At 52.2% G+C, this 13,113-nt stretch overlaps 1 protein-coding gene across 2 annotated transcripts in view; it reads left to right on the forward strand.

The window, feature by feature from the left end:
• Positions 1-13,113, forward strand: part of CAPN9 (calpain 9) — a 39,901-nt gene that overhangs the window by 8,348 nt on the left and 18,440 nt on the right. For both annotated transcript variants that reach the window (XM_045087226.1, XM_004776002.3), the window contains exons 3-8: positions 1,157-1,275; positions 2,861-2,994; positions 6,692-6,860; positions 7,823-7,906; positions 10,617-10,702; positions 12,705-12,782. In XM_045087226.1, the coding sequence (XP_044943161.1) occupies positions 1,157-1,275; positions 2,861-2,994; positions 6,692-6,860; positions 7,823-7,906; positions 10,617-10,702; positions 12,705-12,782 (670 nt within the window). The remainder of the gene's footprint in view (positions 1-1,156; positions 1,276-2,860; positions 2,995-6,691; positions 6,861-7,822; positions 7,907-10,616; positions 10,703-12,704; positions 12,783-13,113) is intronic.

The raw sequence follows: 13,113 nt of genomic DNA on the forward strand, positions 1-13,113 counted from the left end.
GCCGCGCTCTAGGAAAAGAAACGCATTTTCCTGCATTGGGCCAAGTCATAACTTGGAGGGCAGGGAAGACGTCAGCCCACAGCAGGCCCCCACCCCTGCCCAGACTCTGGCCCGCCAGGACCACCCCAGAGCTGAGAGCAGGGACTGCCCCCCTGCCACCCGGGAGGCACTCCGTGAGGTTTGCTGAACAAATGATCCTGGAAGGTTCCCTTCTCATTAGCATCTCCACATCACTGCTCGTTAGCTAGGAGCAGTGGACGCCTGAGGAACCAGTGGTATGTGCCCCGTTGCCGACACCCTAGGGAAAGCCAGAAGCAGGGCGACCCTGTGAGTCACTTTCCTGATGCTAGGCCCTCCACGAGTCCCTCTTGCCTGCACACACTATCAGACAGGGCTCGTGGGCTCTATGGTATTTTCCAGAAACGGGAACCCCAAGGAAGCCACACTGAGTGTGTTGGGTCTTGAATTCCAATGACGGTAAGGTTACTGACTGCCAACCAAGGGATCTGGTATGAGACAGAGAGGTCCCGTTGGAGGATGGGTACTTACGGGGCTCCTGGGCAGCTGTGACAGGAGGTGCCCATCCCAGCCTCAGGGCGGGCAAGGGGATGCGTCCCAGATGCTGGCACAGCCCAGATGAAGTGCCGTCTGATGTCTGGCTTCCCTTCGGAGCTGTCCTCTCCGTGTGTCAGTGTGAGGTCTCGGCTGCAGACATCAGCAGACCTTGAAAATGAGCGGTAACCAAAGCCGCTCTCATCTCTGACTCCGCCAAGTCTGTGCTCTGGGGAGTCATCCGTCCCAGAAACACACTCACTCCCCGAGCCCACGAGGACCCCCAGGTTCTCGGGCTGCAGCACCCCCACCGATGCTAAGGTCCGCAGCCCCGACCCTGTGGCGGGGAATCCTCTGGAACAGCACAGAGCCGATGTCGGACACCCCCAGGCCACGACAGCTGTGCGTGGTAAACCCGGCACGGCGAGAGCCAGAAAGCGAGGCAGAAGGGGAGGACAGACGTACTTGCTGGTATTCCGTCCATTTCCCTAAATGTGGAAAAGATGTGGTCACCTCCGGAATGCCCCACCCCCTCCCAGCATAGAATTTTCCATTCACGGTGAATTGGCAATGAAAACCGTGACGCGTGGCTTTCCTTCTGCAGGCGACTGCTGGCTATTAGCTGCCATCGCCTCCCTGACGCTGAACGAGAAAGCTCTGGCACGGGTCATCCCCCAGGACCAAAGCTTTGGACCCGGTTACGCCGGAATATTCCACTTCCAGGTAAGAGGGAGCCTCAGCCTGGGCATTAGCTCTCGGGACCCAGCACGACACCAAGGGCCTCTTAAGCTGCCTGGTCATCCTGGAAGGAATGACCTCTCTGTGTGAGAGCCGCACCCCAAACCATGCTGTGTCATGGGGTCACCTCCAAATGCACAGGAAGGACGGCACAGGCCCCATCGGGGACCCGTCAGTCACACGCTGACATCTGGGAATCAGGGCGTTGGGAGTGAGGCCCCCCTTTCCGCTTCTCTCCCGTCCTCAGCCACAGCACCCGTGTGAGCCGGCAAGGAGGTCAGCTCAGCGGGCTGGGCCGTCTCAGGATCCCTTGAGCCGGCTCGCCCCCGATGGCCAGCCCCAACTCTGCACCTGCTCCGGGAAGCCCTGAGGCCATGAGCGTCTACCCCCGTAGTGCGTGTGCGGGACCCAAAGTCCCAAATGCTCCCGAGAAAGCCTGAAGTGACACTTGCTGGGAGGGTGACGCTCCCACGGGGGAGCCCAGCGGGGCCGGTGGTAGTGCCCCATGCCATGCGGCCTCCCAGCATAACCCTTAGGGCTCGTTGCTGGGAGCCCAAGAAATATTCCTTCAAACTCACAACCTCGGCCAGACGCTGGGTGGTCTGGTCTGACGCGCTCAGAATGTTCCCCCCAAGCTGGAAACCAGCAGCTCCCGGAACCCCTGCGTCTGCTCCCCTCTTTCTACTTTCTCCTTCTTCTTACCTCTTACCTCAGCGTCTCTCTTGGGCCAGCTGAATGAGGAGGAACACACGCACACACAGACAGATACCCGCACATACTCACACACATGTGCACGCAGGCACGCAGATATGTGCACATGCGTGTGCGAGAACATGCGCACAGGGACGTGGACACACACACGCACACCCATCTATGTACACACACTCACCTCATGTCTGCACGCCTGGCACAAGGGTTCTCTTGCCCCGTCACAGCCTCTTTCTCTCTCTCTCTCTGTGAATGGCCAAAACAAATCAGCGGTAGAGTTTCCACCCCCCCACCCCTCCACCCCGTCAAGGAGGGAACTGAAGGGGCGCCTGGGTAACTCAGTGGGTTAAGCCTCTGCCTTCGGCTCAGGTCATGATCCCAGGTCCTGGGATCAAGTCCCACATCAGGCTCTCTGCTCAGCGGGGAGCCTGCTTCCTCCTCTCTCTGCCTGCTCCTCTGCCTGCTTGTGATCTCTGCCTGTCAGATAAATTTAAAAAAAATTAAAAAAAAAAAAAAAGGAGGGAATGGAAGAAGAAGGGGCAGCTAAGACCCTGGCCTCTGGTTAACGGGACGGTGTAGAGAACCGCACTGTTGCAAGCGCAGGACAAGCCCACGGCCGGCCCCTCCCTCAGGAGAGCAAAGAGCTAACGAGCCCACCCCGCTGTGTCCTTGTGGGACCCTGTCCCATCGGCCCGTGGCGTTGGTGGGTTGACACAGGGTTTTCAAGCCTGTGTCCGTGGCAGGTGGGAGGCTCCGCCCGTGGCTCGATGGCCACAGTCTGAGATTTACCTCCAGAAGAAAGACAAGGCTTTACGGGTGGGCTGGCCTCCCCTGGAACTCAGCCCCGTGATTTGGCCGACAGTTCTGGCAGCACAGCGAGTGGCTGGACGTGGTCGTCGATGACCGGCTGCCCACCTTCAGGGACCGCCTGGTCTTCCTCCACTCTGCCGACCACCAAGAGTTCTGGAGTGCCTTGCTGGAGAAAGCCTACGCCAAGTGAGTGCCCCTCGTACGGGCAGGGCCTGTCTGGGAAGCAGGTCTCCACTCCTGGAGCCTTATCAGGGAGCTTCAGGGAGCAGGGACACAGGTAGACAGGTGTGGCCCAGGGGGACCCACCTGCCGGGGGCTTGGTCAGGGTTGGAGGTGGAAAAGGAGTAGCCTGGACAGTTTTCATGTCATGGCCTCCCTGGGCCGGTCTTTGGGCACAGTGGTGACGCACGTCCATCCTGTGCCCGGCCTCCCAAAGAGCTGGGAGAGTAGGTGGAGGAAAATCTGGGTGGGTTAACAGAGCTTGGCTCTCCCAACTTCCCACCAAGCACAGTTGTAGCGCGAACATCTGGGCTGTGGTAAAAGGTACCATTTTAATCATTTGTAAGCATACAGCTTGGTGACATTAAGTCTTGCGACCGTCACCAGCGCCCACATCTAGAACTTGCAAAACGGAAACTCTGCACCCACCCAACTCCAGCTCCCCCTCCCCCACGCCCTGCCCCAGCAACCATCCTGCTGATTTCCGTCTCTGTGGATTTGATGAGCTGAAGAAGCTCCAGGTAAGTAGAATCCAAACAGTCATCTTCAATCTCCTCCCACATGACCTTGGATCCCTCCAGCACCCTTGATTTCCAGCCCGTCAACTTGTCAGCAAACGGCCACCCAGCCCGCGTTCCGAGCTCAGCTGACAGCAGAGCTCCCCTGAGAGTCCCTCTTGGGTTGATCCTGGATCTTCAGGCCATGAGAAACCTGTCTTCAGAGACAGGAACTGCAAGAGCCCTTGTGCTTTGGATAAAAACTTATGTCTACACAAAAACCTGCACACGGATGTTTATTGTGTATTATTCATTAGAACCCAAAGCTGGAAACAACCCAGATGTCCTTCAAGAAGAATGGATAAGCGAATAATGGTACCTCCAGGCAATGGGACATTATTTAGTGATTTTAAAAAATGAGCCATCAAGCCCTGAAAAGAAATGGATGAATCTTAAATGCGTATTGTTAAGTGAAAGAGGCCAATCCAAAAAGGCTATAGGGATACCGTATGATCCCAATCATATGACGTTCTGGAGAAGGCAAACTATGGAGACAGTAAAAAGATCAGTGGTTGCCAGGGGTTCAGGAGGAGGGAGGGACAGAGATAGGGTTGAAAATGTGAAGCACAAGGGATCTTTTTTAGGGTGGCAAAGCTATATCGTGTGATACTGTAATCGTGAATGCACCATTCATCTATCAAACCTATGAAACTTTACTACCGCACAAAGAATGACGTTTTAATACATGAAGTTGTTTTTTTTTTTTTTTGACAGACAGAGATCACAAGTAGGCAGAGAGGTGGGCAGAGAGAGGGGGGTGCAGGTTCCCCGCTGAGCAGAGAGCCCCATGTGGGGCTTGATCCCAGGACCCTGAGATCATGGCCTGAGCTGAAGGCAAAGGTTGAACCCATGGAGCCACCCAGGTGCCCCAATACATGAGGCTTTAAAAAATCATTGAGAAGGATAAGGAATCCCAGGATGAAATACAGACCACGCCTTTCATCTAACTGTACTGCAAATTTATGCATCAAACTCATTGAAGGGGTAGGAGAAAAAGGAGCTGACCTGAATGATGTGGGTATGAATGGGGTTTTTAAGACTAAAAGCAAAAGGAATCATACTCGAGCTTTTTCACTCAGGCTGATCAAGTTGCTTCTCAAAGGGGCAAGGATGACAATTCTGATACCATTATATGTATATACCAATTAAAGGGACGGAGCGCACGCGGTGGGGCGAGGTTTCTCACTGTTGGAGAGGAGGTTACAGAGAAGCAAGGGGAGGAGGCTTAGAATGATGCCTATGGTCGCGGCTCAGGGCTGGAGACTCAGGCTGTACTCACGCTTTGTTTAGTAGAGATGGTTCCAGAGGGATCCGTGTATATATCCTGGGTCAGGGTATACACATCATCTCACTTTGTCAGCAGAGAGGCCCAGAAAGAATAGCAACCCCACAGGAACAAGCACCCCTACTTCTTGGTGTCCAATACCGCTGTTCCAATCAAGGGAATTCGGTAAAAGGATCCTCGGAGATCACACACACACTGATAGGGTTATGTCAAAGGGACACAGGAGCAAGCTGAAGGATGAAAGTAGCCAAAACTTGGAACAATAATTAGCAATAACATGAACAGAGTAACACTGGATTCCAAACCAAAGTACAAAGTAATTACCCATGGGTCCATACTGATATAAATGACTGAATATAGAAATTGCAGAAAAGAATAAATCTCCCACGTAGAAGAATTGCAAGTAATTAAATGTGTAGAAAACCCCCTTGCTCCTTAAGGGAGGACTGCACATGATGGTGTCCTGCCAAAGAGGACAGCGTGGACGGGGGCAGGAGCGTAACTATGGAGAAGCCTAACGGACATGACCTCCCCCCGGTGGTCAAGGCACCATCAACAGCGATAAGTCATGACGACAGTCTGGACCCTGGATGTGACATGGTGAGAGGGACATGCTACTTCTCTGGTCTTCCTCCCCCACACCCTTAACCCCGTCTAATCAATAGAAAAGCAGCGCGGACAGATCCCAGTCAAGAGAAATTCTACAAAACACCAGACAGTATTCCTCAAAATTGCCGAGGTCATGGAAAGTAAGGCACGTGTGAGACACTGTCACAGCCAAGAGGGGGCTCAGGAGACGTGAGGGCTGAATGTGACGTGATATCCCAGTAGGATCTCGAAACAGAACATATGAGGTAAAAAGTAAGGAAATAAGAAGAAAGTAGGGACTTTAATAGTAATAATATGTGGGTTCGTCACTGTAGCAGGTGTACCCACACTGATGTAAGATGTTAACACTGGGGGAAATTGGGGGAGGGATATACAGGAACTCTACTATTTACAGACTTATTTTTATAAATCTGAAACCGTTCTAAATGGAAAAGTTTATTTTTAAAATTCAAGCCAGAATGTGTGTGTGTGTGTGTGTGTGTGTGTGTGTGTGTGTGTTTGGGAGCACGTGAGACCAGGAAGGAAGAGAAAGACCCTCACCTTTTCTTACTCTGTGTATAACTAACACCCTCATGGTCAAGTCCTGTTCCCTGTTCTGGGTAAGACGAGGGAGAAGGAGGGAGAGAGAGGCAGCCCCATTCAAACCTCACAGCTGTCCTGGGAGGGAGCATACACCCATCACCCCCGTTTTGTAAATTTGGAATCTGAAGCCCTGGGGAAGGGAGTTGTCCCCGGAGCCTCCGTCTGTAAGTGGTGGATTCGTCCCTTGACGTCAAGGCCAGTCAGGGACCAGAGTCCACACTCTTTACCACCACACCGCCCTGCCCGCCTCACAGAGAGCCCAGGATCCTTGGAGCTGCATGGAAAGCTGCATCCCCGCCTCCCGCCTTCCTTCCACAACACCCAGTCCAGAGCAAGGCCAGCAGAGGAGTTAGAAGAGTTAGAGGGGCACCTGGGTGGCTCAGTGGGTTAAGCCTCTGCCTTCGGCTCAAGTCATGATCCCAGGGTCCTGGGATCAAGCCCCGCATCAGGCTCCCAGCTCAGCAGGGAGCCTGCTTACACCTCTCTCTCTGCCTGCCTCTCTGCCTCTGTCAAATAAAAGCTTAAAAAAAAAAAAAAAAAAAAAAAAAAGTTAGAAAAACTCTGGCCAAGGGGCGCCACCTGGTGGCCTTCCTTGGTCCCTGCAGCACTGTCCCTACTCGCCACCCGACAGGCTGAACGGCAGCTATGAGGCTCTGAAGGGGGGCAGCACCATAGAGGCCATGGAAGACTTCACCGGGGGTGTAGCAGAGACCTTTGCAACCAAAGAGGCTCCAGAGAACTTCTATGAGATTCTAGAGAAGGCTTTGAAGAGGGGCTCTCTGGTGGGCTGCTCCATTGACGTAAGTCCTTCCTTTACTTGTTCTCGTTCCCGGCGCGGGGTCCTCGGGCTGCAGACCAGCAGGTGCCCTGGTCCTGGCGAGAGGAGGACCATGACTTCCAGGGAGTGGGGGTGGGGATGTGTCAATGTTTATTTATTGTCCTTAAAATGAAAGTTTTAATTTAATGTTTTCCAAATTACAAAGTTAGGGCACACTTCCTGTATCAGGCAGAATGATCCTGCCCAAGTCCCAGCCCTGGGACACCCGGTGTGTGCCCGTCACACCCCACCTCTTACTGGGACAAACAGGCATGCGCCTAACTACACAAACACAGGAGAAATCCAGTTTGAGTTGACTAAATGGAGTCTTACTCTATACTTTTCTGAAACTTTTTTTTTTAACTACTTCCTATAGCATTAAACCATTCATACCAGCAGAGAGGGGTCTAACAGGATTTGTCTAATGTCTAACAGGCCAACACACACACGTGTAATGTTATTCTATCCAGTTTTTAGAACCCATTTGAGTTCTGTTTCCTCTTGGGTTAACTTGGGAATGTCTTCCTTGCTACTAAGTTATCCCTTTCCTCTGTGTTCTCAAGTGTGTGATAGAGTTGTGTGTGACACTGTTAAACAGTTCTGATCCTCTCTTTGGTGTATGGGGTCGTACTTCTATCTTTTGTTGGGCTAACTGATGAGGGGAGGGATCAAATTGCTCTGTCTGGAGGCAAAAATTGAACTTTTCCCTGGAGTCTGAGCCAAGACTGAGGGTCTTCCTCTCCCTGGGAAGAGCCTGGGAACTGCTGTATGTCCCTGCTAACCATCTTCGGGGTGTCCTGTGTACCTACCTGATACGTGTCTGGCACATGGCTCTCAACTGGGGGAGTGGAAGGGAAAGGGCCAGGCACGGAGCTGGGTCTGGGCAGGTAGGGAAGGCTTGACTTATCCAAGGGGTCCAACACTGCTTTTTTTTTCACATTTTAGATCAGAAATTCTGCAGAATCTGAAGCCCGGACGCCTTTTGGCCTCATTAAGGGCCATGCGTACAGTGTGACAGGAATTGACCAGGTAGGCGATGTGAACACCTGTGGATAGGGAACAGGAACAGATTGGCGGTGCTTGTCCCTCATACTGACTTAGGGCATCCCAGTTTACACCACAGCTTCAGACGTTTCAGAGAAGGTCTCATCTAAAGGAGGCAGGCTGGAAACCAAAAGAGCAAAACAGGAGAGAGAGAGAGAGAGAAGCCCACAATACCCACCTGGCTTAGTGTAAGAGTCTTGGCTCATGTGAGAGACTGGGCTTTGTTTTTTCTTTTCTTTTTTCTTCCCTAATTCTGTATCAGTCTTGTAGTACTTGGAGTTCTCTAGAGAAACAGAACCAATAAGATATCAATAGATGATAGACAGATAGATGATAGATGATAGATGACAAATAGGGAATGAGGAATTGGCTCCCAGGATTATGGAGGCTGAGAAAACCTACAATCTGCCATCTGGCAGGGGTCTCCCTGTCCAAGTCCAAAAGCCTGAGAACCAGAAGAACCAATGGTACAAGTCCCAGCCTGAGAGAAGAAGAGGACCAAAGACCCAGCTCAGCAGTCAGACACAGAACGTGAATTCTCCCTTCGCCCGCCTTCTCTAGCATTATTCATGTCTTCCACTGATTAGACGAGCCCACCTGCTTTACTCAGTCTCCCAATCCAAAGGCTAATCCCATCTGGAAATGCCCTCACAGACACACCCAAAATGGTGTATAACCAAATGTCTGGGTGCCAGTGGCCAAGTCAAGTTGGCATATAAATAACCATCAAGTACTGTATGTTGGCTAACTGAACATAATAAAAAATCATAATAATAACCATCAAAAATCCCATTTTCTGCAGCTGTAGCCCAGGATGGAACTGATTCCCAGGGATTCCTAGACCCCACACAGCACCCCTCTGACTTCTAGGGGGTGCTTAGTTGGGACAAGAGCCCCTGAAGGGACGTGTGGGAAAGAGAAGGGGAGGAGATGAGAAGGAAGAGAAGGATAAGAAGCCACGGGCCACAGTGTTTCGGAGTCAAGTTCAGCAAAGTCTAAAGGCCTATTTTGTGCTTCTGTTGGACACGTCTCAGACCCAGTCTGTAGACCCAAGTCTTAGACCCAATTGGACAAGTCTCAGGCCCAGCCCCTCTGGTCTCTCCTGTCGGTGCCCACATTTTGAGTAACACAGTCCAAAGAAACGGGGAGCAGGGAATCTGGAAGGAAGCCTGTCCTGCCTCCCTGTCAGGGGATTCTGAGTGGAGCCTTCAGGGCGGCGGAGGAAATGGGACTCTCTAGAACTGAACCATCGGCACAGGCTCTTTTCCCCCTCCTTCCTTGTCCATAATGCCTTGCCAATCACTCGCTTGAGTAGGCATGTGATTTTTTTCATTTATTCTTTTTATTTATTTATTTATTTATTGAAAGGTAAATTTATTTATTTATTTGACAGAGAGATCAAGAGAGAGAGCACAAGTTGGCAGAGTGGCAGGCAGAGGGAGAGGGAGGGAGGCAGATGCAAGACTCGATCCCAGGAACCTGGGATCCCGACCTGAGCCGAAGGCAGCTGCTTAACCAATTGAGCCACCCAGGTGTCCAGGCATGTGATTTTTTTTTTAAGTCTTTTTATTTATTTATTTATTTGAGAGAGAGTGAGGGAACGAGAGAGAGAACATGAGCAGGAGTGGGGTCGGGAGAGCGGGGGGAAGGGAGAAGCAGGCTCCCTACTGAGCAGGGAGCCTGATACAGGACTCGATCCCAGGACCCCAAGATCATGACCTGAGCCAAAGGCAGACGCTTAACCGACTGAGCCACCCAAGCGCCCCAGGAGGCATGTGATTTTTACTGGCACATCTTCTAAATGTTTTTCCCGGTAGTAGAAACTTTCCATCACATCCGTTCAGTTGCTTTTCCTTGCTCTCCCCGTCCAATGCGTTGACTTTCCCCATGCACTTCACTTAATGAACCTCTTAAACAATGAGCTATAAGCTACGTCCTAGACTCTGGAGAGGTCACACTAACTTGATTTTCACATCAAAAATAAGCTTTGTGCCCAGGGCATGAGGATGGAATGTTTTGAGCTAAAATTTCTGGCTCATAAAATTTTACTCTCCTTTCTCCACCATCTTGCTAACATGCACTGGCCCTTTCTCCTGGTCTGGGGCAGGGCACGAAGGTCATGGCCAAGCATCTTTCTTTACTGGCTCGAGGGTGCTCCATATGGACAGCAGAAAGCCTCCCCTGACACCTGAAAGGGGGGATTATTGGAGTCCGAAGACTTAGAAGTGGTTTTGTTTATCTTTGCTTAAGTTCCCAGCATAGGCCTATACAATTTTCGTTCATCTGTGAGTGAGATATCAAGGATGAAGAAAACTCACTCATAGCTCCCTGAGCCCTTTGGACAAACAACTCTTTACCTCTCGCTGTGCTCAATGCCGACGGTACACTGAGAAGTAAGACCCAGTCCCTGCCCTTACAGCGACTCCAGTCCAGAGAGAAAACTCATTCATTTGAAGATTCACATGGACTGGTTTCTTGTTCTTTATAATTCTACTTTACTTCCCAGATACAGTGTATCCGTTCTGGCATGATTCATAATGTAGCATAGTTGGTGACTAGCCTCGTGTCAGAGTCAAGAGGCTTTGGGGAAAGTCAGCTGGGACGGAGGTGAAGGAGCCCGGAGCTCACCTTTCCACGTTTCCCTGATGTTTTTGGATTTTACCATTCCACATTGCCCTGATGTTTTTCCCTCTAGGTAAACTTCCGAGGCCGGAAAACGGAGCTCATCCGAGTCCGGAACCCTTGGGGTCAGGTTGAGTGGAACGGATCTTGGAGTGACAGGTCAGTCCCTGCCTCCTTGCCTTCCCAGGGCACAGAGGCCCGGGGTTGGCCCGGGGCTGGCTTCTGCAGGCAGACAAGGAAGGGCCACTGTGTCTCCAGTTCCCTCCTGGCTCTCTTTCAGGGGACTGTTTTGCAGCTGGGGTGGCCTTACTTCCTCCCTCTTCAGCCCTCTGGCCCACCATGCAGCCAAAAGGGAACATGCTTACAAGGGCTTTTCCCCCTTTCCCGTTACTGTATTTACATCAGTGGATCTGTTTTGTCCCATGGGGACATGACGTCATCTCCCCATGATGTCGCGAGGGGCTTTCTCTCCAGGGATGAGTGGCTCCAATATGCAGTGTGTTTGTGTGTGCAAGTGTACCTGTGGGGTCGGGTGGGGTGGCCGTGAGTGTTTGAGTTGTGAGAATCCCCGAAATACTGCCGAGCTGATCACCATGGGGTTCTCTCTGATTGGTCCCTGGCCATTGGTGAGAGGCTGGCCGCCCAGTAGAGAAACAGGAATTGGAACAAGAAATGCACCCCTTACAGAGCAGTCAACTAGCAGCTATTTCTTTGGCCCCCTTTATAAAGAAAGTTCTCCCCTGCAGGTGTGTGTCTCCTCCTCGTCCCCAGGAAGCGGCCCAGGTGGCTAAGATCTGGGAACATTCAGATGGGTTTGGGCAGGACCCTCCCTGAGCTGCCCCCGCCCTCAGGCAGGACTCTGCCATCTTGAGGTCCTGCTGTCCTAACCCGACCCACTCACAGCTTGTGGGACTCTGGGGAGACCTCCGGCAAGTCTAGAGCCTGAGTAAAAGAACTTGAGCTGTGTTTGTCCACAGATCACAAAGAGGCCACCATGTCGCCCGCCATCAGTGTGTCTGTGTCTCTGTTAACCTGACTCCAACCTGAGGGTACAGCACACACCCCTGGGGGGGCTGGTGGTCCCATCATGGCTCATGTCCCACCACCTCCCAGCCCCATTTGGGTTCTGCCTTCTCAGAGCCCAGGGCCTGGGGCAGAGATGGATTTACACCAACATCACAGGAGGGAAGAGATCAGCCTCCCTCTCCTGGCAGAAATGGAAAGAACAGAAATATTAAAATCAAAGTTAATGAGACGCTTCGTATTACACATGGACAATTACAGTGTCCTTCCATTTAGAGAACACAGCCTGTAAAAGGGCCACTCGTGCCTTCTCCTGGGAAACACACAGAGGGAGAAATAAGGGAAGTGCATTTCCTGGGGTCAAGGCTGGAAGGCGAGCTTGCCTCCCACTCCCGCTCAGCCTCGGGGTGACGGAGGGCAGGTCCCCATCCTGATCCTGCTCCTGTCCCTGCTTGTTAGGAGGGAAGTCCTGAAAGTTCTTTAGCTGGGCAGCAGGTGATGGGACGGGAGCCACTCGGAAGGTCCTGGCTCTGGGTACCGCACGCAGGACCTGGAGAGGGGCTTCACCTGGGTCCTTCCCGGGACAAGCTCTGTAGGGCGTGGACGAGGCAGCCACGTCGGCTGGGTACCACGTGCTGGTTACTCAGCAGGAACCACTTGGAGGCGGCTGTGTGGATCACAGAGACACAGTGACCTTGGAGGTTTCCTAGCAAGCTCACCTACAGAAAGCGTTTAGTCTGTGAAATGTCAAGTCCAAGCAAACATAAGATTTCTTACTGCTTTTTGAAACGTCACTTACAAATGAAGAGGAAAGATCAGGAGGTGCTCTGGGGCACAGGTCATCCCTGTTCTGGGTTCCAGTTGGAAGTTTCTGCTGTTTTGCTGGTGTTCCATGTCCTGGGATGGTCCTATGATAATCCCCTACGGAGGGGCTTCTCAGGACCCCGAGGACTTCTTACCATGGGCTCTCTTGGATGTGCACTTTCCAGCCATCCTCTAGATCCCTGGGGGCATTTCCGGGAGTAGGCACTGACCAGAATTGGTCCCCACACAGCCACCACGCTGGCTCCTCGGGAGGGACGCCCCGGCCCCCTCCAAGGTCAATATCCTTTCCACCGACTTTGCTTACTCCTCCTAGTTCCTCTGAGTGGCATTCTGTGGGCCCAGCTGAGCAACAGCGCCTGTGTCACACGGCTCTGGACGATGGGGAGTTCTGGTACGGTGCTCGTCTCTGTTCTTCTTGCTGTATGAGCTACACAACCGGTATGAGCGCAGTCCCCGAGAGCCCTTGGCTCGCTTGCTTGCCTTCTGTCTGTCTTTGTTCCATTTCTTAGGGTAAATCAAACCCATTTGTCTCAAGCCCCTTGTGCTCATCCGTGTTGGCAGAGAATTTGATAGAAACGTGGGGCTGAGCCTGTGTCTCCAGCCCAGCATCCCTCCTCCGAACTGTTTCTCATCCAAGTTTTCATGGTGTATTTGAAGACAGACAGGCTGTCCTGCTTCTCCCAGGGGCTGCCCCCTTGTCCAGCTTGATGACAAGGGACCCC

Source organism: Mustela putorius, unplaced genomic scaffold, assembly GCF_011764305.1.
Source record: "Mustela putorius furo isolate JIRA1106 unplaced genomic scaffold, ASM1176430v1.1 tig00001075_pilon_pilon_pilon, whole genome shotgun sequence".
In the NCBI taxonomy this organism is placed as follows: domain Eukaryota; kingdom Metazoa; phylum Chordata; class Mammalia; order Carnivora; family Mustelidae; genus Mustela; species Mustela putorius.